Consider the following 26442-nt stretch of genomic DNA (forward strand, 5'->3'; position numbering starts at 1 on the left):
TCTGTTGGATCAGACTACATGGGCCAGCCTTTGCTCCCCACATGCATCAATGAGCCTTGGTTGCTTGTGACCCTGTTGCCGGTTCGCTGTTTTTTCCTTCTTAGGACCACTTTTGGTAGGTCCCAACAATTGCAGACTGGGAACATCTCCCAAAAGCTCCAGTTTTAGGAGATGCTCTGGCCCAGTTGTCTAGCCATCACAATTTGGCCCTTGTCAATGCCCTCAAATGTTTACAATTGCCATTTTTTTTCTGCCTTCAACACATTCAACTTCAGGGAAAACACGTTCACTTTCTTAATACACCCCACCCAATTTCAGATGCCATTGTAACAAGATAATCAGTTCTTCACTTTACTTGTCAGTGGTCATAATGTTTATGGCTGGTCTGTGTATGGGACTATGGAAAACGGGGATCATTGAGGTGAAGGTGGGGATATAGCCGGTGGAATAAATAATCAGGTTTTAGGAATGTTTTACCTTATGGAATAATGAACTCATTATCACTGCTTGTGCCTTTTTACTCACTATTGTTTCTGGGTCTTGAATGACAGCGGGGCATCATATCACACATTTGTGTCATAGTTGTGAGCCCTGCTGTTCAGGCGCATGGCTAGCCACTTATTTCCCAAAAGTAGCTTAGCTTTCATCGGCTCGCCAAGGAAGACAAAATGTGAGAAATGGCAACTTGCCAACTAATAATTTGTAAAAAGTTGTACAATGTTTTTATTCTATGAATTTTGTGTCCTAACATTTTATTTCTTATGACAGAAGATTGTTTTGACTCATCATTTCTGTAACCTTCAGCAGATAACTGGCAACTAAATTAGGACAATTGCGCTGGAGCATGGAAACTGTTGGCAGACTATCAGTTCGGTTTGTCTGCTTGAGTTAAATGTAATAGAATGCTGATTAGCAGCTCTCTGTATGTTAATTTGCTATTCCCACAGCTCCTGTTCCTTCTGAGATTTCTTTTGCTAGTTCTCACAGTTCTGCAGCATTGCATTTAATATCAAATTTGTTTATTGGACATATCAATAGTCAGAAATGGATGAGCACAGATTGCTATCTGACCCAGACTGGCACAAATTATTAATGCGTTTTAAAGGGTATTGATTTTTTTTTTTAATGTTTGGCCTGAACAGCCATGGCAGCCTGGCACACTTGGCATGCTGATTGGTATGCCTTTAGTAGAAGGCTGGCTAGCTTGCACCCCATACTACATTGTCAACAGCACACAGGCCTGTTGGCATAGAATTGGTGTTCCAAAGGGTCCCAGTAAACTTTAACCACTTAAGACCCAGACCAATATGCAGGTAAAGGACCAGGCCCCTTTTTGCGATTCGGCACTGCGTCGCTTTAGCTGACAATTGCGCGGTCGTGCGATGTGGCTCCCAAACAAAATTGGCGTCTTTTTCCCCCCACAAATAGAGCTTTCTTTTGGTGGTATTTAAACACCTCTGCGGTTTATATTTTTTGCGCTATAAACAAAAATAGAGCGACAATTTTGAAAAAAATTCAATATTTTTTCCTTTTTGCTATAATAAATATCCCCCAAAAATATATAAAAAAAACTTTTTTTTTCCTCAGTTTAGGCCGATACGTATTATTCTACATATTTTTCGTAAAAAAAAATCGCAATAAGCGTTTATCGATTGGTTTGCACAAAATTTATAGTGTTTACAAAATAGGGGATAGTTTTATTGCATTTTTTTTAATAATTTTTTTTTTACTACTAATGGCGGCGATCAGCGATTTTTTTTTTTTTCATGACTGCAACATTATGGCGGACACATCAGACAATTTTGACACATTTTTTGGGGCCATTGTCATTTTCACAGCAAAAAGTGCTATAAAAATCCATTGTTTACTGTGAAAATGACAATTGCAGTTTAGGAGTTAACCACTAGGGGGCACTGTAGGGGTTAAGTGTGACCTCATATGTTTTTCTAACTGTAGGGGGGCGGGTCTGGACGTGTGACGTCATTGATCGCCCTTCCCTATATCGGGGAACAGACAATCAATGACACTGCCACAACGAAGAACAGGGAAGGTGTGTTTACACACACCTCTCCCCGTTCTTCAGCTCTGGTGACCGATCGCAGGACACCGGCAGCGATCGGGTCCCGCGGGCACAGTCACGGAGCTTCGGACCAGGTGGCACGCTCGCGACCCCACGGCTGGGCTTAAGGAATCATGTAAGGGTACGTGATTGTGCCCAGCCGTGCCATTCTGCCAACTTATATCAGCGTCAGGCGGTCCTTAAGTGGTTAATTCTTCTCATCCGTTCAGTAATCACTCTAAAGCCCTGTACACACGATTGGTTTGTCCGATCGTGTGTGTGGCCCATCGGTTTGTTTTCCATCGGTGAAAAAAAATAGAACACGTTTTTAAATTTTTCCTATGGATAAAATCGGTCAAAAATCCACGCATTCTCAGAATCAAGTCGACGCATGCTCGAAAGCATTGAACTTCATTTTTCTCTGCACGTCATAGTGTTTTACGTCACCGCCAGTGGTGGTTCGTCCATAGAGGGCGCTGGAGCGCCGCCCCCTCTGGCTCTCGCCGCCACTGAGTGAAATAACATAGATTCATGCATTGCACGAATCTATGTTATTCTCGCCGCTGCAGCTGTTATTCAGATTGTCGGCGCTCAATGTCCGGCCATCTGAATAACGCCAGCTGGTTGGCTGTAGGGAAATGTCTATCAAAGCCAACGGCTCTGATAGGCTTTCCCAATACAGCCCTCGGGTCCCGGAAGCTTATTCTCGGAGCGCACAGACTGTACGCCCCTTGAATAAGATGACAGGCGTCTCAGCCAATCACGTTGGCCGGTTCTGGCTACCTGTAACCTGATTGGCTGAGACGCCTGTCAGTCATCGAGGGCGGGAGAAGACATCGTGGGACGTGGATGCCTGACTCCAGTAAAGGTAAGTGCTGGGCGGGGGGGAACGCAATTTACAGGGCACAGTGGGGACCATTAAAGGGCACAGTGGCTGTGTTTAATGGCATGGCACAGTGGTGACAATGGATGGCACAGTGGCTGCGTTTAATGGCATGGCACAGTGGTGACAATGTATGGCACAGTGGCTGCGTTTAATGGCATGGCACAGTGGTGACAATGGATGGCACAGTGGTGACAATGGATGGCACAGTGGCTGCGTTTAATGGCATGGCACAGTGGTGACAATGTATGGCACAGGGGCTGCGTTTAATGGCATGGCACAGTGGTGACAATGGATGGCACAGTGGTGACAATGGATGGCACAGTGGCTGTGTTTAATGGCATGGCACAGTGGTGACAATGTATGGCACAGTGGCTGCGTTTAATGGCATGGCACAGTGGTGACAATGGATGGCACAGTGACTGCGTTTAATGGCATTGCACAGTGGTGACAATGTATGGCACAGTGGTGACAATGGATGGCACAGTGGTGACAATGGATGGCACAGTGGCTGCGTTTAATGGCATGGCACAGTGGTGACAATGTATGGCACAGTGGTTGCGTTTAATGGCATGGCACAGTGGTGACAATGTATGGCACAGTGGCTGCGTTTAATGGCATGGCACAGTGGTGACAATGGCATGGCACAGTGACTGCGTTTAATGGCATGGCACAGTGGTGCGAATTGATGGCACAGTGGCTGCATTTGATGGCATGTAACAGTGGCTGCGTTTGGGCACAGTGAGACTGCAATTTTTTTTTTCCCTTGCGCCCCCCCAAAAATTTTGAGCACCAGCCGCCACTGGTCACCGCGTTTTGGCACGGTTTGATTTTTGACTGATGGTGTGTAGGCAAGACTGATGAAAGTCAGCTTCATCGGATATCCGACAAAAAAAATCCATCGGATTAGATTCCATCAGATATCCGATCGTGCCTCATACACACTAGTATTTTTTATTTTTTTTTCATTCAAACCCAGCAGGGCTGAATGGGGGAAAAAAATGACTGCTCAGGAGGAGCCACTATACTAACCATGCAATGTTAGTACAGCGATCTCCCCGGCTGTGCTATTGTGTTCTGACAGGGAGACGCCCTCCAGAACACTCCAGTCAGCACTCGCAGTCATTGGCTGAGAGTGCTGATTGGTAGTCGTTCAGCAGACCTTTTTCGGTCATACCCCTTTGATAGATGCCACCCGACATTTGGCCCATGTGTACTAGGCTTTATGCCCTTTTTTAAGGCCCTTTTCACACACAGAGATCATTGGTTTCATCAGTTCAGTCATATATTTTCAAAGAAAAAAACGGATAAGGTTTACATTAGTTTGTCCTTTTTTTTTTTTTTTTAACATCCGTATATCCGTTACATCTGTAACACTTGAGTCCCAGACAGGGTCAGAACAAGAAGCACAGCATGTATTGTAGGAATGGGGGTGCCACAGGTCCCTTCTACTACAGGGCTGACAGGAGTAGCGACAGAGGCATCACTACTTCTATCAGCCCACTGCTGGAAGCAGCAAGGAGAGAAGGAGAGAGCCAGAAGGTGCAGCCTGTACTCTCTCTAGCCCTCTTCCTCATAAGCGCACACATACTGGGGGGGGGCGGGGGCAGCAATTTGGCATCTTGTCTTGGGCTCTGGATGATCTTGTCCCGGCACTGGACCTAGAGCTATTCTTTCATGCAAAAATGGACTGTTTGTTTACAACTGTTTTTTTTGTCCGATACGTTTTTTTTTTTTTATGGAACAAAAATAAGTATTTTTTTAAAAACAGATGTTGACGGAAATGAATGGATGCAAAGAGATGATCATCCATTTACATCCGTTTTTCCATAGAGATGCATTAATGTCCACTTTTCATCTGTCAACGGATGGATGAAAAACGGACAAATGGTCAGCACGTGTACAAGGGGCTTAACAGATATGGGCTGTTTGTCTGTTTTCCATCCACCTGTTGGCAGATGAAAAGCGGACATTAATGCATCTCTATGGAAAAACGAATGATCATCCATTTACATCCTCATTCCTCGACATTTGTATTTTTGGAACAGATCAAAGTACTCTTTTTGTTCCAGTAAAAAAAAACGCATCAGCCAAAATACAAATGTAAAGGGACAAATGATCAATTTTGGCATTGATGGTGGATATAAAAAAACTGATGTGTAATTGTGTGTGTGTGTGTTTTTTTTTTTTAAACGGGACTCAACTGACGAAACAAACTGTCCACATGTGTGAAAAGGGCGAAATGACATGACCTGAGCCTTTTCTCAGCCCAAGTGGCCAATTTAATTATTTATTTTGGCTACCAAGCAGTTTATTAAATAGTTTTAGTATTGATCATGCACTGGGCCTCATTTTGTTTTTAAGTTCTGTAAGTAGCTTTCTTTTATATCCTAAAAAATATTTTTACGTCATTTTACATGGAAAGTCAATCCAAAATGGTCAAAGTGATTTTCTTTTTTTCTTGTGGTTTCCTGTGAATTGAATTGCTTACTCTCTCCTCCTCCTTTTTTATTTTTTATTTTTATATATCTTTCTCCCAGGAAGGGAGACCTCTTCTTTTTCTTTAACCACTTACCCCCCGGACCATATTGCTGCCCAAAGACCAGAGTACTTTTTGCGATTCGGGACTGCGTCGCTTTAACAGACAATTGCGCGGTCGTGCGACGTGGCTCCCAAACAAAATTGGCATCCTTTTTTTCCCACAAATAGAGCTTTCTTTTGGTGGTATTTGATCACCTCTGCGACAATTTTGAAAAAAATGAATATTTTTTACATTTTGCTATAATAAATATCCCCCAAAAATATATAAAAAAAAAATTTTTTTTTCCTCAGTTTAGGCCGATACGTTTTCTTCTACATATTTTTCGTAAAAAAAAATCACAATAAGCGTTTGATTGGTTTGCGCAAAAGTTATAGCGTTTACAAAATAGGGGGTATTTTTATGTCATTTTTATTATATTTTTTTTACTAGTAATGGCGGCGATCAGCGTTTTTTTTTTTTCGGTACTGCGACATTATGGCGGACACTTCGGACACTTTTGACACATTTTTGGGACCATTGGCATTTTTACAGCGATCAGTGCTATAAAAATGCATTGGATTACTATAAAAATGCCACTGGCAGTGAAGGGGTTAACACTAGGGGGCGGGGAAGGGGTTAAGTATGCCTGGGTGTGTTCTTACTGTGGGGGGGGGGGGGTGGCCTCACTAGGGGAAACACTGATCCTTGGTTCATACATTGTATGAACAGAAGATCAGCATTTCCCCTGCTGACAGGACCGGGAGCTGTGTGTTTACACACACAGCTCCCGGTCCCCGCTCTGTACCGAGCGATCGCGTGTGCCCGGCGGCGATCGCGCCCGCCGGGCACATGCACGGGAGTCGGGGGCGAGCCAGCTAAAAAAGTTAGGAGCCAGAAAACGTGCTCCGTCCCGCCAAGCTTGCGCGCAGAAGCGAACGCATTTGTGAGTAGCGCCCGCATATGTAAACATTATTCAAACCACAAATGTGAGGTATCGCCGTGATTGGTAAAGCAAGAATTCTAGCTCTAGACCTCCTCTGTAACTCAAAACATGCAAACTGTAGAATTTTTTTAAACGTCGCCTATGGAGATTTTAAAAGGTAAGTTTGTCGCCATTCCACGAGCGGACGCAATTTTGAAGCGTGACATGTTTGGTATCAATTTACTCGGCGTACCATTATCTTTCACAATATAAAAAATAATTGGGCTGACTTTACTGTTGTCTTAATTTTTTAATTAAAAAAAGTGTTTTTTCCCCCCAAAAAATGTGCCATTTTATTCTCTAGGGTGTTAGAATAAAAAATATATATAATGTTTGGGGGCTCTAATTAGAGGGAAGGAGATGGCAGTGAAAATACAGTGAAAAACACATTAGAATTGCTGGATTGCTGTTTTACTTGTGTAGGCTACACTTGTAATGCCAATGTCCACCACAAGATGGCGCCAGATCACAGAAGGAAGCTTCGGCCTGCAGAAGGCCGCAAAGCCGTGGCCTCAATGGCCGGCGAGGGAGTTGGGGGCACATGGAGACGCAGCATCCTGCTTGAGAAAACTATAAGAACATTGATAATCTAGTGCTGTGACTCTAAGACAGGAGCATATGTGGGGAAGCTACTTAAAGGGGTTTGTTTTTTATTTTCTAAATAGGTTCCTTTAAGCTAGTGCATTGTTGGTTCACTTACCCTTTCCTTTGATTTCTCTTCTAAATGTTTTTTTTCTTTGTCTGAATTTATCACTTCCTGTTTCTCCTCGGTAAGCTTGCCCCCATCATCCGTGGGGGTTAGTCGGCCAGAACAGCTTACTGAGGAGGAACAGGAAGTGAGAAATTCAGACAAAGAAAACAAAGACAAGAAATTGAAGGAAAAGGTAAGTGAGCCAACAATGTATTAGCTTAAAGGAACCTATTTAGAAAATAAAAACGAACCTTTACAACCCCTTTAATTGTAAGGCTCTTGGCTAATTGAGATCTGCCTAACCAGAGAAATCAAGCTTTTCTAACTAAATTCAGTCGTGGATCATCAGAACCAAATAGGTCATTATGCAAATCTTTCAAACTTATTACCAGAACGTGATACTGATCAGCAGCAGTCATGGCATGTAGTCATTTTTGCAGCGCCAAAGAAGACTGTGATATCACAGAAATGTAACAAAACAGAAATGGAACAAAAGATCTTGCTGTTTTTACCATAGGTTTCTTAATTGCTCTATTATACTTTGACTTGTCTCTGTAATCACACTCTATTCTTCAATCGGCTTAGATTAGCAGCACTGTGCGATGCGGCAAAGCTTACAGTTTCTGCCCTTTCGTCTACCTTTTTGAATGCTGATGTGTATGTGCACAGATGTTACAAAGGCAGACTGAGATGCTTTTTAAAAAATACAATCAAGCCTTTTTAACCACTTCAGCCCCGGACCAATTCTGACACTTCGCTCCTACATGTAATAATCATATTTTTTTTTGCTCGAAAATTACATAGAGCCCCCAAACACTATAATATGGTTTTTTTTAGCAAAGGCCCTAGAAAATACAATGGCAGTCATTGCAACTTTTTATCTTGCACGGTATTTGCGCAGCAATTTTTCAAATGCGTTTTTTTTTGCCTTCATGCTTTAAAATAAGAAAAAAAACAGTAAAGTTAGCCCAATTTTTTTACATAATGTGAAAGATAATGTTACACCGAGTAAATAGATGCCTAACATGTCACGCTTCAAAATTGCACACGCTCATGGAATGGCGCCAAACTTCGGTAATTAAAAATCCCCATAGGCAAAATTTTTAAATGTTTTACTGGCTGCATTTTTTGAGTTACAGAGGAGGTCTAGGGCTAGAATTATTGCTCTCGCTCTAACTTTCGCGGCGAAACCTCACATGTGTGGTTTGAACATCGTTTTCATATGTGGGTGAGACTTGCGTATGCGTTCGCTTCTGCATGTGAGCACATGGGGATAGGGGCACTTTAACAATTTTTTTTTTTTTACTTTTTTTTTTTGTAAGTGTCAAAATTTTTTTTTTTTAATTTGATCACTTATTCCTATTACAAGTAATGTAAACATCCCTTGTAATAGGAATATGACATGACAGGACCTCTTTACAGTGAGATATGGGGTCAATAAGACCCCACATCTCACCACTAGACTGGGAAGCCTAAAAAAAAAAAAAAAAAAAAAAATACTATCACCACTTCGCAACCGAAGCAGCGCTGTTGTTTTGAATGCAGAGGCCGGGCGTGATGTCATAACATCGCACCCGGCCTCCTACGATCATATAGACACCGGCGACCATCTGGTCCGCGGTATATCTCTGTGATCATCATCTGGGGCTGGCGGATCTCGTCTCCGACTCACCGATTGCAGAGGTGAGTCAGGAGAAGCACCGGAGGGCGGTGGGAGGGGGGGTAGTCCCCTTCCCCTGCCCTTAAGAACGATCAAGTGGTGGAACAGCTGCTATGATCATACTTATGGTGCACGGAATCGCCGGCTGAAACCGGCAATATTTGAATGATGCCTGTAGCTGCAGGCATCATTCAGATATACCACCACAAAGCCCAGGATGGCATATGATGTACCCTGGGTGCCAAGTGTTTAATGGATACATAAATGGGTGTCTTTTATGTCTATAGCTTTAAAATAGCGCAGTCCTACTTTTTCAAGGACCAACTGATTTTTTTTTCCCGAATGATTTGCTCATTGTCTTCCCAACAGAGCGGAACTGTCAGGCTGTCAGATCACCCTGTCTCCTTTCTGAGCTCAGTGCTTCTAACAGACACACAGCAATCTGTCTTCTACTAAAGGTGCTGTCTGGTCTACATGTTAGGATCAGGCTTTGATAATTGGCAGTTTTACCTCCAGCAACCTGGACACGTTGTTGCTTGTCATTTTTGAGCTTTGGAAATAGACAGGTCGGCCTCTTTGGCAGTCTTACTGCCTGATATTTCTGCTTGGACACAGAGAATAACAGCGCAGGTGTCAGTCCCTGAGATCTGTTATAACAGTTTATTCAGATTCCTCCGTTTCTGAGTGGTTCTCCAGCTGAGAACTTCTTCTGTCACTGTTGTTTTTGTATTCTAGTCCCTTGCCCTATCCTTAGTTGGTGTATAGAGAATATGTATTGTAATGCCGCGTACACACGATAATTTTTCAGCATGAAAGAAAACGTTGTTTTTCGGCATGTCTAAAAAACAACTTTCTCCCAACTTCATCATTAAAACAATGTTGCCTACACACCATCGTTTTTAAAAAATGATCTAGCAAAGCACGGTGACGTACAACATGTACGACGGCACTATAAAGGGGAAGTTCCATTCGCCTTGGAGCTGCTTTAGCTGATTCCGTGTTAGTAAAAGACGATTAGCGTTTTTTTTGTCTGTTACAGCATGATGAATGTGCTTACTCCATTCAGAACGGTAGTTTTACCAGAACAAGCGCTCCCGTCTCATAACTTGCTTCTGAGCATGCACAGGTTTTTTACGTCGTTTTTAGCCCACACACGATCATTTTTTACAACCCGAAAAACAAAATTTGTTAAAACGACGTTAAAAAATGCAGCATGTTTGAAAAAAAAAATGCAGCCCACACACGATCATTTTAAATTACGTTTTTTTAAAAACAACGTTTTTTTCATTCTGAAAAATGATCGTGTGTACGCGGCATCAGTGCCTTACTAGTGGTTAATTTCTTACTGTTATTTGCATGTGTGTTTAAAGTGTCATTAAACACGCATAATTAAAAACGATCAATTGTGTAAATGCTGTTGGCAACTCTGCACGTGCTCAGTTTTTAGTGCCTTTCTAACCCAGATAACAAGAAATTGAGCTGCAAGTATGAAAATGACTTGCTAAGCTATTGCTAGACTTGCCAGGCTTCACAAGTTTGTTGCACAATTGCAGCAAGTCTGCATTGCATGACTCCAGATCAACTTTCTTTGCAAATGTTCTGAAAGTCTGCTGCAAGGTCTGGTTTAGTTATTTTGTACAATAGTCATCCCACCACAGGGGTCACTGTGGCTGAATTTGCATACTGTAAACTTGCAGAGCTCTTGCTGTAGACTTGCCACTGCAACTTTACTCTTGCTAGGTGACTTGTCACACACTGTCAACTAAAACTTGTGCTCTGCAAGTGTACAACTTGCCAGTGAAAATGCACAGCAAATTAACAGACTTACAATTCAACACTGCCACAAATTTGTGGCAAGCTATCCTTGCTATATGGGATGCTGATCATTTCCTCCCTATCACATCTGAGTAGCTTATGTGACTATAGCAAGACATGTGGGTGTATACACAGTGGTAAATGACAGCCCACTCCACCCCCTCCTCCATGCCCATTAACCAGCTAAACACAATGGGGGGGGATATTGCATGTAGATTGATGGAGGCTTCACCTCCCTGTTCTAAGACACAGACTGCAGCGGCATGACAAAGCCTGACAGATATCCGCCAACACCATGTTATTGACACAAAATTCTTAAGATGCGATTTCAAATATATATTTGTATGACAATTTAAAACAGTTTTTTTTTATATTAATTATTTTTTTCTCTGTATTCCAAAGGCTGTTTTTTTGTTTATTTTGTATTTTAAACATGTAACCAGCAGCACAGGACTATAAGCTTGTACTTTTAATTATTTCCCTGCAGACAGGCTGGGAAAGATCTGGGTCGTGTGACGGCTGTATATCAATTAGGAAAAATATGTTGTGTGTGTGTTATTTTTTTTTAATTATTTTTATAAAAAAAAAAATCCAATGCCATCATCCACATACAGGAAGAGAAGGGATAATGTAAATTAAAAAGTGTTTAGTATCACTTTAAGAATTGAGGGACAAGGAGCAATTTTATTTCCGTGCCTACATAATTGCTGAGTGTTTTTTAGTAGGTTATAACCGCCAATAAAAAAATTACTGTGGGTATCTTATGTCAGTAATTGAATATACTAAAACTAGAAGGCAGAAAAACATTGATATTATATTCTCACTGTGTATGAAATGACTATCTATATTGCCCAACAGCAGCCCATGCTATTCAAATATTCATTTTCCACCCATAAATTTCCAGTATAATGTCAGCCGGGAAACACAAACAATACTTATTTCAGAAGCCTGGATGAAAAGGTCTAATGTATTTAACGCACAATTTGGTTGTGATTTTGGAAACTCAGCACGAGACAGTTTGATCTCTTCCTAATTCAAAATGTAGCCTTGTTCTTTTTACTTTCCGATTGTTGATGTTTGTTAGATGCTTCCATGTATTCCTCCCAGACACGTTCCCTTGTGATATCACAGATGCATGCTCATTTCTTGTCCTGAGATGAACTGTAAAAAGTTTTTGTGCTTCAGATTTAATATGAAGTTCATAGATGTAGAAAGAAATGTAATTATTGTCAGCAGTTTTTGGTGAAAGGAAAAATAATTTTACGCACACTGAATCTGGGACCCAGCAAAGCATGTTGGTAGCTGCTGATTATTTACTGACTTGCGTTCGCTCCAACCAAATTAGTTTCTGAAGTGTAAAATGTTTTCATTAAATAGACGTTTTTCTTTTGTTTTGTTTTTATTAACATATTAGGAACAGTAAGGAACTCGTACGGATTATTACCTGAGAAAACTTGATTTAAGCCTACTCTGACCATAATCTGAGCTACTGCCATCTTTCTGGTTAGTTATCCACTTAGACCAGTGGTTCTCAACCTCAGTCCTCAGGTACCCCCAAAAGGCCATGTTTGCAGGTTTTCCTTTTTATTTTGCACAGGTGCTTTTAAGGAGTTGTAAAGGTTCGTGTTTTTTCACCTTAGTGCATTCTATGCATTAAGGTGAAAAAACATCTCCGCATTAGAAGCCCCACCGAGCCCCCGTTTACTTATCTGACCCTTCAAAAGTCCCGCAACGTGAACATGCAGGCATTTTGGCTCATTCATTGGTTGATTGAAAGCAGCGCAGCCATTAGCTCGTGCTGCTGTTAATCATATCCAATGACGCGGTGGGGCCGAGTGATACAGTGAGCGGCTAGAACCGCCGGCTGTATCACGGGAGCGCGCCCGCAAGAACTTTCCACCATGCGAGAGAGCTTGCATGAAGGTGGAAATTTCTTGCGGGGGAGAGCCGGGACAGCCGCCGAGGGACCCCAGATAACCAGGTTCGGGGCCACTCTGTGCAAAACGAGCTGCACCGTGGAGGCAAGTATAACATGTTTGTTATTTAAAAAAAAAAAAAAAAATTCTCTTTAGTGATACTTTAAACCAGAGTCAATGGCTTGGTATTTTGGACAGCTGTTTTATCCAAGAGAAATTCCCAAAACATGGCCTCTTTGGGGTACTTGAGGATTGAGGTTGAGAATCACTGACTTGGATAGTAAAGACTGCAGATGTAGGGCTGCTGAACACCATCACATGGTTGTCTACCTGATATGGAGGTTTGGCTGTCCTAATGGACAAATCTGTTGTCAAATAAGCTGTCTTGATCAGCAAAGGCCAATCCTAGATAAGTCTTAAGGCTTATACACACGGGCCGAATATCGACCGTTACAACAGAAACCAACCGACATTCAGCCAGTGTGACCAGCGGCCTTTCCATTAGAAGCTGGTCTAACTTCTGGCTTCTGCAGAATGGGTATACTTGAAAACCAGCAGGTGACTGACATCCGATCAGCCCTGCCAGCCATTGTGTTCTAGGGGGGGTTAAGGGACAGAACGGGGTGATCGCCGTACCAACATTGCATAGTTGGTACAGCAAACGCCTGTCTTTTTACTACCTGTGTACTAACAATAATAAACTAACAAGAGAGGTGCTTTCTGATTGCAGTCAATAGCCTAAAAGTACACCACTGGGGTATACAGTTTTGCTCAAACGTTTACATACTCTGCCAGAATTTGATTTCTTGCCCATTTTTCAGAGAACATGAATGATAACACAAAACATTTCTTTCACTCATGGTTAGTGTTTGGCTGAAGTCGACACTAACAGAATCAAGTCGACGCATGCTTGGAAGCATTGAACTTAATTTTTCTCAGCACGTCGTTGTGTTTTACGTTACCCCGTTCTGACACGATCGGTTTTATAACTGATGGTGTGTAGGCAAGACTGATGAAAGTCGGCTTCATCGGATATCTGATGAAAAAATCCATCAGACCGTTTTCATCAGATGAACCGATCGTGTGTACAGGGCATTAGAGTAACAAGCCCTATGATGAAAAGGTACACCATTCCTACTGTGAAACATGGAGGTGGATCACTGATGTTTTGGGGATGTGTGAGCTACATAGGCACAGGAAATTTGGTCAAAATTTATGGCACGATGAATGCAGTATGTCATCGAAAAATACTGGAGCAATATTTGCATTCATCAGCCAGGAAGCTGTGCATGGGACATTTCAACATGACAATGATTAAAAAACATAAGGCCAAGTTGACCTGTCATTGTTTACAGAAGAATAAACTGAAGGTTCTGGAGTGGCCATCTCAGTCTCCTGACCTCCATATCATTGAGTCACTGCTGAGATCTCAAATGTGTAGTTTATGCAAGACAGCCCAAGAATTTACAGGAACTGGAGGCTCTTTACCAAGAGGAATGGGCAGCTTTACCATCTGAGAAGATAAAGAGCCTCATCCACAAATACCACAAAAGACTTCAAGCTGTCATTGATGTTTAAGGGTGCAATACACTGTATGAAGAACTGGGGTATGTAAACTTTTGATCAGAGTCATTTGGGTAGTTTCTGCTGTCATTACGATTTAAAAAGCGTAAACACAGTTGATTGATAATAAATGGCTTCGGCCAAACACTGACCATGAGTGTAAAAGTTTGTATTATCATTCATATTCTCTGAAAAGTGGCCAAGAAATCATAAGTTCTGCCAGGGTATGTAAACTTATGAGCACAACTGTAATACGGTAAATTGTATCAATAGCAACATTTTTATTTTTTTTCTTCTCGTTTGTAGGAAGATAGAGAATAAAATGGTTAGAAGCCCCTATCAGGTTTTTATTGCTGACTGTATCATTGCTGGTGAGATACCCTTTGTACTCGTCCCGGTATACAGAAAGAGATGGAAAGTCCCAAATTTTACAGCTATGACTATGACTAAGCATCTATCCATGATGTGAAACATGTTAGCTTTTTTGTCCCCTATGTCCACTTTTTACCATTGATTGCAGTGTTGCATGATTTTTTGGATGTTATACAGCTTTGGACTTTATCCTTTGTTTATTTTGTTTCAATAAATCGCCTATCAGAGTGCGGCAGTCCAGGAACATTTCTTTTTTTCCACGGATCAGCGCAGAGTCTGTGTCGGGAGCACAGCATAGGTCGCAGGGCTTGGAGCGGTAATCTTTTCCAAATTTTACAGCTATCACAATCGTAAAAGGGGGAAAAAGATGTTTGACAACTGCCAAATATGGTTTAGAACCTCACTGTTGTTTGAACAGGGGCCAAGGCGATAAAGAAAGGAAAAACTGATGGGTTTTTACCATTCTGGCTGCATATGAACCTGACAAAGGAATTGATTATTGTAATTACCGGTAATAGGTAGTATCTATACTAGTAAGGTACATACATTGTAAATTATAAAAAATAAATTAAAAATACACATTCAAAAACTGTTTAATTTGTTTTTATTTAGCTATGGCCTTGGTTCCCTCCATTTAATGCATGGAAAATTATTTATTTTCCTGAGTCCCATATTCTTCTTGAAATAGGTGTAGTGACAATTTTACTTGCCACGTATTCCCTGGCTTCTCCAAGTTAGACTGTGTGGGGAGCATAGTGGATCATTGGGGGTCCTTGGTTCGAACACCAACCAGAACACTACCTTAGTGAAGTTTGCATGTTGTCCCTGTGCTTACCTGGGTTCCCTCCAGGTACTCTCTTTCCTCCCTCGCTCCAAAGACATGCTGTTGGTTTAATTGTCTCCTACCTATAGGTGTACTACTATGTGTGTATGTATGTATGTGAGTTACATACCTTCATGTGTATGTATGCATTTGAGGTATGGACCTTTTAGATTGTAAGCTCATTAAAGGCAGGAACTGATAAAACTGTATAGTATGTAAAGGGCTGTGTAAATGGTTGGCACTATATATCAATGATCAGTTGGTTATAAGGTTATTATGAGTAAAAAAAAAAAAATACACTCCTTTTTTATTTTTATGTAGCTCTCATTGCTTGTTTTAACTGCTTAGTTTCTAATGTATTCCCTTGGATTATTATATATTTTTTGAAGTCTGAATACATATTTAAAACTCCTGAGGTGATTTAAGTACTAATGAGACCGAAAGTCCAGTTTTAAGTAGACTGCAGGCATGCTCGCTGTGATTTCAGCTCATCATTTTCAGGCAACGTGTCTGTGTTGGTGATTGGCTCTTAAGTTACATTTGAGTGTTACTGGCAACTTCTACTATCGGTGAATTTGCATAATATATTTTGGTGTTGCAGTAAAGTAGAGGTATGTTTTTATAGTTGCTTCTTTTGAAATGTATGATTAAGGCAAGTTAGTTTTGCTCATAACTACATACCTCGGGCAGAACTTGTAAGATGTAGACAATTTTTTGAGAAAGCATGTTAAGTGAACAAACACATTGATTTTTAATGTGCTTCAAATTAAATATATATGTATATATTTTTGAGCAAAAGGCCTCCAGGTCCTGTATATGCTTTCTTTTGGTTTTAAGAGATATCCCCAAAGTGACTCAGTGATGTTAAGGCCTGTAGATTGTGATGACCACGCCAGAGCCTTCAATGGTCTTCTTCTGCAGGCACTAAAGGGTTGACTTGGCCTTATGTTCCAGAAGTGCCCTATAGGCAGCTTTCATACTGATGAATGCAAATGTTTCTTTAATATTTTTTGATAATATGCTGTTTATGCATGGCCTTCACTTCATAGGCCTTTGTTCTCAATTTTATTTTTATTAACTTTTTCTTGCATATAAAACATTTTAATTAAACAAGATTCTGTCACATTGTTTATCAATTTCTACTCCTTTTTCAACCTACAGAGTCTTTAATCATTTTCCATAATTCACATTATCGTTAAACACCATTTACTACACCATATATTCTACCATCTTCCATACCCATTCATCCTTACTCGCACACAAGAAAAAGAAAAGGAACCTACGATCCCACTCTCCCTTTCCCTGTACTCATTATATTTCATTTACTTTTTCCCTTCATATTTTCCTTTACTTTCCATTTATAAATGATCTTTCATTCTTTTTGAGAGCCGAAATTCATCCCATTTCTGCCATATTTCTGGCATTTGACTATTTATGTAGCCTTCTTCCCTTATCTGTCTTTCCATATATTGTATTTCGTCCATTTCACATATCCATTCTTCTATATTTGGACTTTTATTTTCTCTCCGTTTACGAGCTATTATTGTTTTGGCTGCTGATGTCATATGATGGAAAATATCCTTCTTAATACTCATTATCGCTGATAGAATCAATAAAGAGATATCTATATTTGGTTCCTTTCTATACCCGACATTTTTTTATATATCCTGTGGACTTTTTCCCCCACTTCATAGGCCTTGTTGACCCCTCTAAGCATGGCATCTATGGCTGTGACCATTTATTTTGGACTTGTTACTCGGAATGATTTTGTTCCAGAGGTTTTGAGGTGGTTATGTGCAGTGCCTTATTTTCTCAGAGAATAGGTGCACTATATGTCTCCGCCCCCTACCCACCTCTGAGCACTGATTCTTATTCTTGGTTCTGCCCCTACCCACCTCTGGGCACCAACATTTGGTTCCACCCATATACAGATCACAGTATGGCCCTTTTAGAGAATATAGAGCCAATTATCATTTTGTAGTGCTAAGTAATTTGTATGAAATTTGGTAATAACAGGAAAAGCAATAAAATGGCTCTCCTGCAGCCAGCAGTAATATACCCACCAGCAACAATAGACCCCCCCCAACAATGGATCTCCTAGCAGTCAGCATTAATAGACCCTCCATGAGCCAGCAACAGTAGACCCCTCCCTAAATGATAGATCCTTTGCAGCAACAATTGAACCCCCCAGTAACAATAAATTGCCACACAAAAATAGATCCCCTCCAGCAACAATAGATACCCTAGCAGCCAGCATCAGTAGACCCTCCATCACACCCCGGCTCCCCTTGTTATTGCATCCATTTAAACCCCTTTCACACTGGGGTGGTGCTAACGACGCTTTACCGCTTTTAGGTCGCTAGCGAGGCACTTTTAACCCCTGCTAGCTGCCGAATAAAGGGTTAAAAGTGCCTGTGTTGCGGCGCTGCCTAAGCGCTTTGCAGGCGCTTTGGTAGCACTGGCCATTCATTTTAATTGGCAAGGGCGGTGGAGGAGTGCTGTATACACCGGACCGCTCCAAAGATGCTGCTTGCAGGACTTTTTTTCCCGTTTTGCAAGCACAACGCCCCATTGTGAAAGCACTCGAGCTGTCACACTGGCGTGGCTTGAACTGCACTTTTCAAGCGCTTTACAGGTGCCTTTTTTAGAGTTTAAAAAGCCTGAAAAAGCGCATTCAGTGTAAAAGGAGTCTTGGTGCTGGAACTGCGTTCCTGATGGGGAAAAAAACCCTGGTTATGTGTATTGTAAATGGACTGTTATGTGACAACACAAAAATTGCTAATATTTTAGAAATTCTGCCAGAGAATGTAAACTTATATGCACAGAAGTACACATGCTTTTGTTGCGCTTTTTATTTTTATTTTTTGATTCTTCAGAACTCTTTGGCAGGTGTTTTTAGTCATGCTTACTAGGTTTTTATTATGTAGTGCTCAAGCTCCCTAGTTATACGTGAAGCTATGCAAAAAAAAAAAAAAAAAAGTTTCTTTAAAAGCAGCAGCAGCAAAAACAATAAAAAATAAATAAACGCTCCAAGAAGATATCGTTCTTAAAAATGCATGTAATGTCCTGGTAAATGTATAATCATATTGAAAGTGTGTTCATCGATTATAGTACGAAATAAATGTTACCGATTTATGTGTGCAGTTAAAGAAAATGCCTTTATGTACCGCTGTGCCAGAAAGACCTTGTATTGTTGCATAAGAATTCTTTCTTATCTAATATCTTTTTATTGTTTTTACTATTTAGCCTACTGTGACGACTGCGGCAGAGCAGCATGGAGGACGGAAAGTCTGTGTGGGCGCCACACCCAACTGATGGCTTTCAATTGGGAAATATTGTGGATATTGGACCAGATTCTTTAACTATTGAACCTCTGCATCAAAAAGGAAAGGTAAGCTTTTATAGCAAAATAAAGGAAAGATGGTTTCGGACACCAGCTTTTAAAGAAAAACCTGTCTTGGGACTTTTACTGGGGCTGTGCTTATTGACATGCCTCTGAAAATGCTAGTTGCCTGGCTGTTGTGTTTTCTTCAGGTCACAGGTTTGAAACAAGAAAGTCTCTAATTGTGATCTATATACTTTTTGCTTGGCAAGGGACTCAAAGTATTAAAGAGGATCCAGTACAGTAGACAAGAATTTTTGCAAGACAATGTCAGAAATGGCATTTCTCCTAAGATGGGTTTTCTTTCAAGATATTAAGTCCTGACAAAATAACTACTTTATCATAAATACAATAAATAATCCAGATTTAGTGTGACAATGATCCTTTTTTTCATGTTGGCTAGGACTAATAATATCTTGTTATATAGTTGTATAAATAGAAACCTGATCACAAAGAGGGTGTTCATACTTTAAGGCTCCATGCACACTAGATTTTTTTATTTTTTTATTTTTTTTGGAGCATTTCTTTTTTCCCCCCTAGATGTTGATGCTCAAAAAAACGTCTTAAGTAGTGTGCATACACATACTGTAGGATAACACTATTTAGCTTCTAGGAGCAGAGAAAAAAACGCTAGTGTGCATGGAGCCTTAGGAATTTGTCTAACCACTAAAGGTTCTAGAAATGATTCTGATTTTGATACTGGACTATGTACTTAACCTATGCATTTAAATGTGAATAAAGATTTTCCTCATACTTTATTAAGGTGCCCATAAACCTAAATTTTCTTGTTTGCTTTCTCGTATTACCAAGGCTAAATAAAGTATGTGCAGTGTGCCTTTTGACATGTTCTGATATACTTGTGCAATGCCTTACGGGCTCAATTATACTTGTGTTTAAGGGGAGGTAAAAATGGGCTCCTGAGGCACATTTTTACCACTCCCTGAACAGCTCCCCTTTAAGCAAAAAGTATCCTCACTGAATGTGACCTATTCCACTGAATGGGGAACCTTCGCAACCACGTACGATGCATAAAATTGCAACACGCTAAGGCAAGGTTCAAAGAGACAAAATGATGCTGGGTAGCCGCACTCCAATGTTCACCTTTTATTTTGTAAAAATGGAAATCAAAGCATGTTACGTGGATACAGACCAACTGCACAGCAAACGCATTTCACACCAGTTATGGTGCTTGATCAGAGCCGGGACCCAACCTGACTGTGGAGACAGCTGATCCCAGGAGAGGGAATTTCCTTAGAGTGGTGAACTTCCATATTCTATCAGTAGTGCAAGGTTCAAGCTTTTAAATCAGGCAATGAGGAGGAGATACATCACCACCTTACCGCCTGTCAAATGCTGTCTGAAGAGCGATCTGAAGGTGGATCACTCTTCAGAGCGAAAGGCTAGTGTAAACAAGGCCTAAGTGTCCTATATAATTAAAAATTGCGCACACATGCAGACAGTCCAATCACTTTTGGGTCATGTGGTTGACCTTTTCAGGTTATCGATTTCCTTGCCCTTCTGGTGATCTGGTGATCTGGTGATCCTGAGAATACCACACTTCTGTCCTTGCATGTCGACATCACTCACCTTATGAGGGCAGCCATGATTGCATTTCAATATCACTCACCTGATGAGGGTAGCCATGATTGCATTTCAACATCACTCACCTTATAAAGGCAGCCATGATTGCATTTCAATATCACTCACCTGATGAGGGTAGCCATGGTTGCATTTGAAACATGTCTGCCCTTGTTCTTCGACATTACATTCAGGTTTATGGGGTTTGTAGTTTACCAAAGTAAGGTAAGATTATTTCTTCTGTATGCTTAGTTTAAAGAAAGTGGCAAGCTCACTACCTTTCTGACAAGATCAGCAGGTATTTTATGTGTGTGGTTATCCTTCTCAACTAGGAAAATGAAAGCTAATGCAGCTAACACATACATCATCTATCAAACTTGGTAGTATGGAGTAGTCCTCCCTTGGTTTCACAGTAAGTGTAGGCTTTCTGCTGGGTTTTTGTACAGTTCATACATTTTGGTGAACTAAACGCCAAAACGTACTTCTATTTAAAGTGTTAGTAAAGGGAAAAAAAATGTTTAATTTAAAATAACAAACATGTCATACTTACCTCCACTGTGCAGTTCATTTTGCACAGAGTGGCCCCGATCCACGTCTTCTAGGGTCCCTCTGCGGCTGTCTCTGGTCCTCCCCGCAAGTACTGACCACAGTCATGCGAGAGCGCTCGCATGGTGGTGAGTAATTGCGGGCACGCTCCCGTGATACAGCGAGCACCCATAGCCGCTCACTGTATCACTCGGCCCCGCCCCTTGGCGCTGCTCTCAATCCATCCACTCTAGCCAATCAGCGGCCAGGCTGAGCGGCGAAGAGGATCTCGACTTTCGACGGGTCAGGTAAGTAAAACGGGGGCTTGGGGGGGGGGGGGCTTTATACACTGAAGTTTTTTCACCTTAATGCATAGATTGCATTAAGGTGACATTTTTTTTTCCTTTTACAGCTCCTTTAAGTATTTGTGTGTGTATATGTTCAAATAATTCATAATCCTTTTAGTATAGGCTCAGACAGGGGAGTTCGAAGCATGATTTTATGTTATGTGCCGGACTCTTCATTCTACTATATCTTTATCTCACGTCACGCACGGTTTACAGTCAGTACATGCCAACAGAAAATGATATTCCGTGTCTCAACACAGCAGCTACTTCTCACCCAGAAAACAATAACATGAGACTTAGAAGAAGTAGATCGTGTACGGGGCTCAGTGAGGGAAGCAGCATTTCCAAATCATTTTATCACAACACATGAAAGACTTTCAGAGCAGAAATAGGTAATGAAGAGCACAGACAGAATACTGCCAAAAAGAATGGCCATCTGTATGCTCGCTGTATTAAATCCTGGGATCTGAAAATGCTGCACAGGATAAGAGCATTAATATTGATACTTGTTTATAAGAATTGGAAAAAAGTTGGGGAACTCATTTTTAACAGCCAGCTGGAATTCACAGTTTTATTTATTTGATCTACTGAGCTGAATTGCTTTGATCAGCACCCCAATTGTTACCTTTTAATCAAAATGTACTAAGAAAACAAAATTCTGTATGCATTGGGTAGTTTTCTATGTGCGCATCAGAATGGTGTGTGTTGGTCCTCCCTATGCTGAATATTGGCTGTGGCTTCTGCCTTTCTTGATGCTTCACTTCCTATTCTACAGAATGAATAACTTCTCACTGGTGCCCTAGTCTAGCCCCAACCTGTTGTGGGATAATATAGATTTGTGGACTAGCATAGCCAATGAACCGACTAGAATAATATCCTATCTCTGTGACATTGACATCAGACCTTGTATCCCAACATTGCCACCTATAATATTAAACTGCGTGGTACTGTTAGAACTTTTAGCCCAATTGCTGCCACCTGAAATTAAGAATCTAATTGAGAAGCAGGGGAGGGGGCCCTTTACAAAAAAGTAAAGAAAAATATATATAAAACAGGGGGGTAGCCATCTGGGGCCCTTCAATAAAAATAAATATAAAATATATACAGGGAGTGCAGAATTATTAGGCAAATGAGTATTTTGACCACATCATCCTCTTTATGCATGTTGTCTTACTCCAAGCTGTATAGGCTCGAAAGCCTACTACCAATTAAGCATATTAGGTGATGTACATCAACACCCTATATCAGGTGTGCATAATTATTAGTCAACTTCCTTTCCTTTGGCAAAATGGGTCAAAAGAAGGACTTGACAGGCTCAGAAAAGTCAAAAATAGTGAGATATCTTGCAGAGGGATGCAGCACTCTTAAAATTGCAAAGCTTCTGAAGCGTGATCATCGAACAATCAAGCGTTTCATTCAAAATAGTCAACAGGGTCGCAAGAAGCGTGTGGAAAAACCAAGGCGCAAAATAACTGCCCATGAACTGAGAAAAGTCAAGCGTGCAGCTGCCAAGATGCCACTTGCCACCAGTTTGGCCATACTTCAGAGCTGCAACATCACTGGAGTGCCCAAAAGCACAAGGTGTGCAATACTCAGAGACATGGCCAAGGTAAGAAAGGCTGAAAGACGACCACCACTGAACAAGACACACAAGCTGAAACGTCAAGACTGGGCCAATAAATATCTCAAGAATGATTTTTCTAAGGTTTTATGGACTGATGAAATGAGAGTGAGTCTTGATGGGCCAGATGTATGAGCCCGTGGCTGGATTGGTAAAGGGCAGAGAGCTCCAGTCCTACTCAGACGCCAGCAAGGTGGAGGTGGAGTACTGGTTTGGGCTGGTATCAAAGATGAGCTTGTGGGGCCTTTTCGGGTTGAGGATGGAGTCAAGCTCAACTCCCAGTCCTACTGCCAGTTTCTGGAAGACACCTTCTTCAAGCAGTGGTACAGGAAGAAGTCTGCATCCTTCAAGAAAAACATGATTTTCATGCAGGACAATGCTCCAGCACACACGTCCAAGTACTCCACAGCGTGGCTGGCAAGAAAGGGTATAAAAGAAGAAAAACTAATGACATGGCCTCCTTGTTCACCTGATCTGAACCCCATTGAGAACCTGTGGTCCATCATCAAATGTGAGATTTACAAGGAGGGAAAACAGTACACCTCTCTGAACAGTGTCTGGGAGGCTGTGGTTGCTGCTGCAGGCAATGTTGATGGTGAACAGATCAAAACACTGACAGAATCCATGGATGGCAGGCTTTTGAGTGTCCTTGCAAAGAAAGGTGGCTATATTGGTCACTGATTTTTTTTGTTTTGTTTTTGAATGTCAGAAATGTATATTTGTGAATGTTGAGATGTTATATTGGTTTCACTGGTAAAAATAAATAATTGAAATGGGTATATATATTTTTTTTTTGTTAAGTTGCCTATTAATTATGCACAGTAATACTCGCCTGCACACACAGATATCACCCTAAAATAGCTAAAACTAAAAACAAACTAAAAACTACTTCCAAAAATATTCAGCTTTGATATTAATGAGTTTTTTGGGTTCATTGAGAACATGGTTGTTGTTCAATAATAAAATTAATCCTCAAAAATACAACTTGCCTAATAATTCTGCACTCCCTGTGTGTGTGTATATATGTATATATGTGTGTATATATATATATATATATATATATATATATAATTAGTGCTGTCAAGCGATTAAAATTTTTAATCGCATTAATGTCATAGTTAACTCACGATTAATCGCGCCAAAATTTTTTTTTTTGTTTTCTTATTTATTTTTTTATAATATTAAATTGTGTTTTTTTTTTATTTTTTTACATTTTGATCACTTTTATTGCTGTCTTGTAAACATCCCTTGTGACAGCAATAGGTGGTGACAGGTACTCTTTATGGAGGGATCGGGGGTCTAAAAGACCTCCGAGCCCTCCTTTGCACTTCAAAGTATTCAGATCGCCGAAAACGGCGATTCTGAATACTGTGTACTTTTTTAAATCCGGCGCCATTGGCAGCCGAGAAACCCGGAAGTGACGTCATGACGTCGCTTCCGTGGTTTCAATGCGGAGACTGAATCAAAGCCGCTTACGGCTTAGTGTCAGTCTCCGCCTGGACACAGAAGGCGCCGGATGGAGGATCGGGTCTCCCGGTGGGACAGGAGGCCCGGTCAGAGCGGCGGGAGGGGGGGGATGTCCCCTCCCGCTCCTCCGGCATAACAACCGAGCGGCTTTTAGCCGCATCGGTTGTTATGTTTGGATAGCCGATCGCCCGCTCTAAACAACGGTACCGGGATGATGCCTGCGGCTGCAGGCATCATCCCGGTATAACCCCTGAACGCCGCCTCGTTAATCGCGCGATAAAAAAATTGACGGCGTTAACGTGGGTTTGCGTTAACGCCGTTAATAGCGCGTTTAACTGACAGCACTAATATATATATAATATTTTTTTTTTTTAAAAGGGGGATTGCCATCTGGGGCCCTGGGAGACTCTGGGCCCTTTAATAAAAAAAGAAAAATAAACCCCTGGGCCCTTTAATAAAAAATAAATAAAAAAAATATATAAAAAAATAAATAAACATTTATAAAAAATATATATATATATATATATATATATATATATATATATATATATATATATATATATATATATATATATATATATATATATATATATATATATATATATATATATATATATATATAAAATAAATAACATTTTTTTTTTTTTTTTTATAAAAAAAGGGGGGGTGGTCATTCGGGGCCCTGGGGATCTCTGGGGACCTCCGGACCCCTAAAAAAAAAATTGTCCCTTTTAATAAAAAATAAAATAAAAATATATTAAAATATATTTTTTATAAAAAGGGGGATTGCCATCTGGGGCCCTGTGGGGTTCTGGTCCCTGGGAACCTCCGGACCCCTAAAAAAAAAGGGGGTATACTGCCTGTACCCCCCTGGCTCCCTTACTTGGCAAGAGGCTTGCTATTGAAGGCACTCGGCAGGGGGGGATCCAGGATTTTCGATAGGGGAACCAAAAAGAAGAGGAACAGGGCTGCTCTGTGCAAAATCATTGCACAGAGCATGCAAGTATAACCTGTTATTTAAAAAAAAATATATATATCTTTAGAATCCCTTTAAGAAGAAATCAACGAGGTACATTCCACAGTCTGAATAAAGCATGCAGCTTTATGCCAAAAAGATTGAATGTCACTCTGTGTTTAATATCACATTCTTAAAGGAGAACTATGGGAATTCAATTTGTTTTTTAAGACTTGTACTTACCTTGGTGGATGCAGCATTGGTCTGATGCTTCATTTGTCCCTCACTGGCTTGAACACTGAGATACGAGCGATCATACCCCACCGATCAATCGGTTCTCGCAACTCCCTGAGCAGAGAGCTGGTGACTGACAGTCAGCAGCTCTCTGCTCTGCTCCCCTCAAGCTCAGTGGAGTGATGGGCTGTGGAGGAGGCGGGAGGCTCAGGCGCTCATCGGCTTGCTGAGTGGCTGTTCCGGTCCAGGCATGGGGGCAGATCCTGACCATCTTGAAAGGGTGGGCATGGTCAACACTCTCTTGACAAGTGCTTGTGACAAGTCCATCGACTGTATCAATGCTAGCAGCACCAGAAGATTACAGCTGCTGGGGTATGGGGGAAACTGTTAAAACCAACTGGTCCCCATTTTATTAGCGTCCAAGGCTTGAAATACATATGCACTGAAAATGGATGTCTGAAGCTTTTCTTATGTTAGAGAGAAATCAAGAAAGCAGCACGCTAAGCATTAGCATAAGTCAGATCAAATACTGTATTTATTGGCCTATAACACTCACTTTTTTACCCTGAAAATAGAGGGTAAACTGTGCCTGCGTGTTATACGCAGGGGGCTGTGGAAAGTTTTTTTCCTGAAACTTCCCTCTTAAAGTTAGGGTGCGTGTAATATGCCTGTGCGTGTTATACGCCGATAAATACGGTATCTAACATTCCGACCTTTTATGATGACTTGCCTTTTATAAAGTAAGAATTATATTGTACAGCATTCATGTCAATATCTAAATGTTTTCTGATTTTGTGTATATTTGTTTTACAGACATTTTTGGCAGCTATAAATCAAGTGTTTCCTGCAGAAGAGGACACTACAAAACATGTTGAAGATAACTGTGAGTGTAACTGTACAATGTATATGCTTCTTATAATACTGTACTTTACAGAAGATATCAAGTAGTGGAAATATTGGGGGCATGTGTGATTGAACTATGCAAGGAATTCTTTATACCCAGACCAATGTTGGGATCATATTTTAAAATGATTAACATTTGTTCGTG

The 26442-nt window shown here is 40.9% G+C and overlaps 1 protein-coding gene across 8 annotated transcripts in view; it reads left to right on the forward strand.

Annotated features, from left to right (window-relative positions):
* Positions 1 to 26442, forward strand: part of MYO6 (myosin VI) — a 344822-nt gene that overhangs the window by 70379 nt on the left and 248001 nt on the right. For all 8 annotated transcript variants that reach the window (XM_040349981.1, XM_040349983.1, XM_040349984.1 and 5 more), the window contains exons 2-3: positions 18532 to 18676; positions 26208 to 26277. In XM_040349981.1, the coding sequence (XP_040205915.1) occupies positions 18560 to 18676; positions 26208 to 26277 (187 nt within the window). In that variant the 5' untranslated portion in view covers positions 18532 to 18559. The remainder of the gene's footprint in view (positions 1 to 18531; positions 18677 to 26207; positions 26278 to 26442) is intronic.

This window comes from Rana temporaria, chromosome 4 (genome assembly GCF_905171775.1).
Source record: "Rana temporaria chromosome 4, aRanTem1.1, whole genome shotgun sequence".
NCBI lineage: Eukaryota > Metazoa > Chordata > Amphibia > Anura > Ranidae > Rana > Rana temporaria.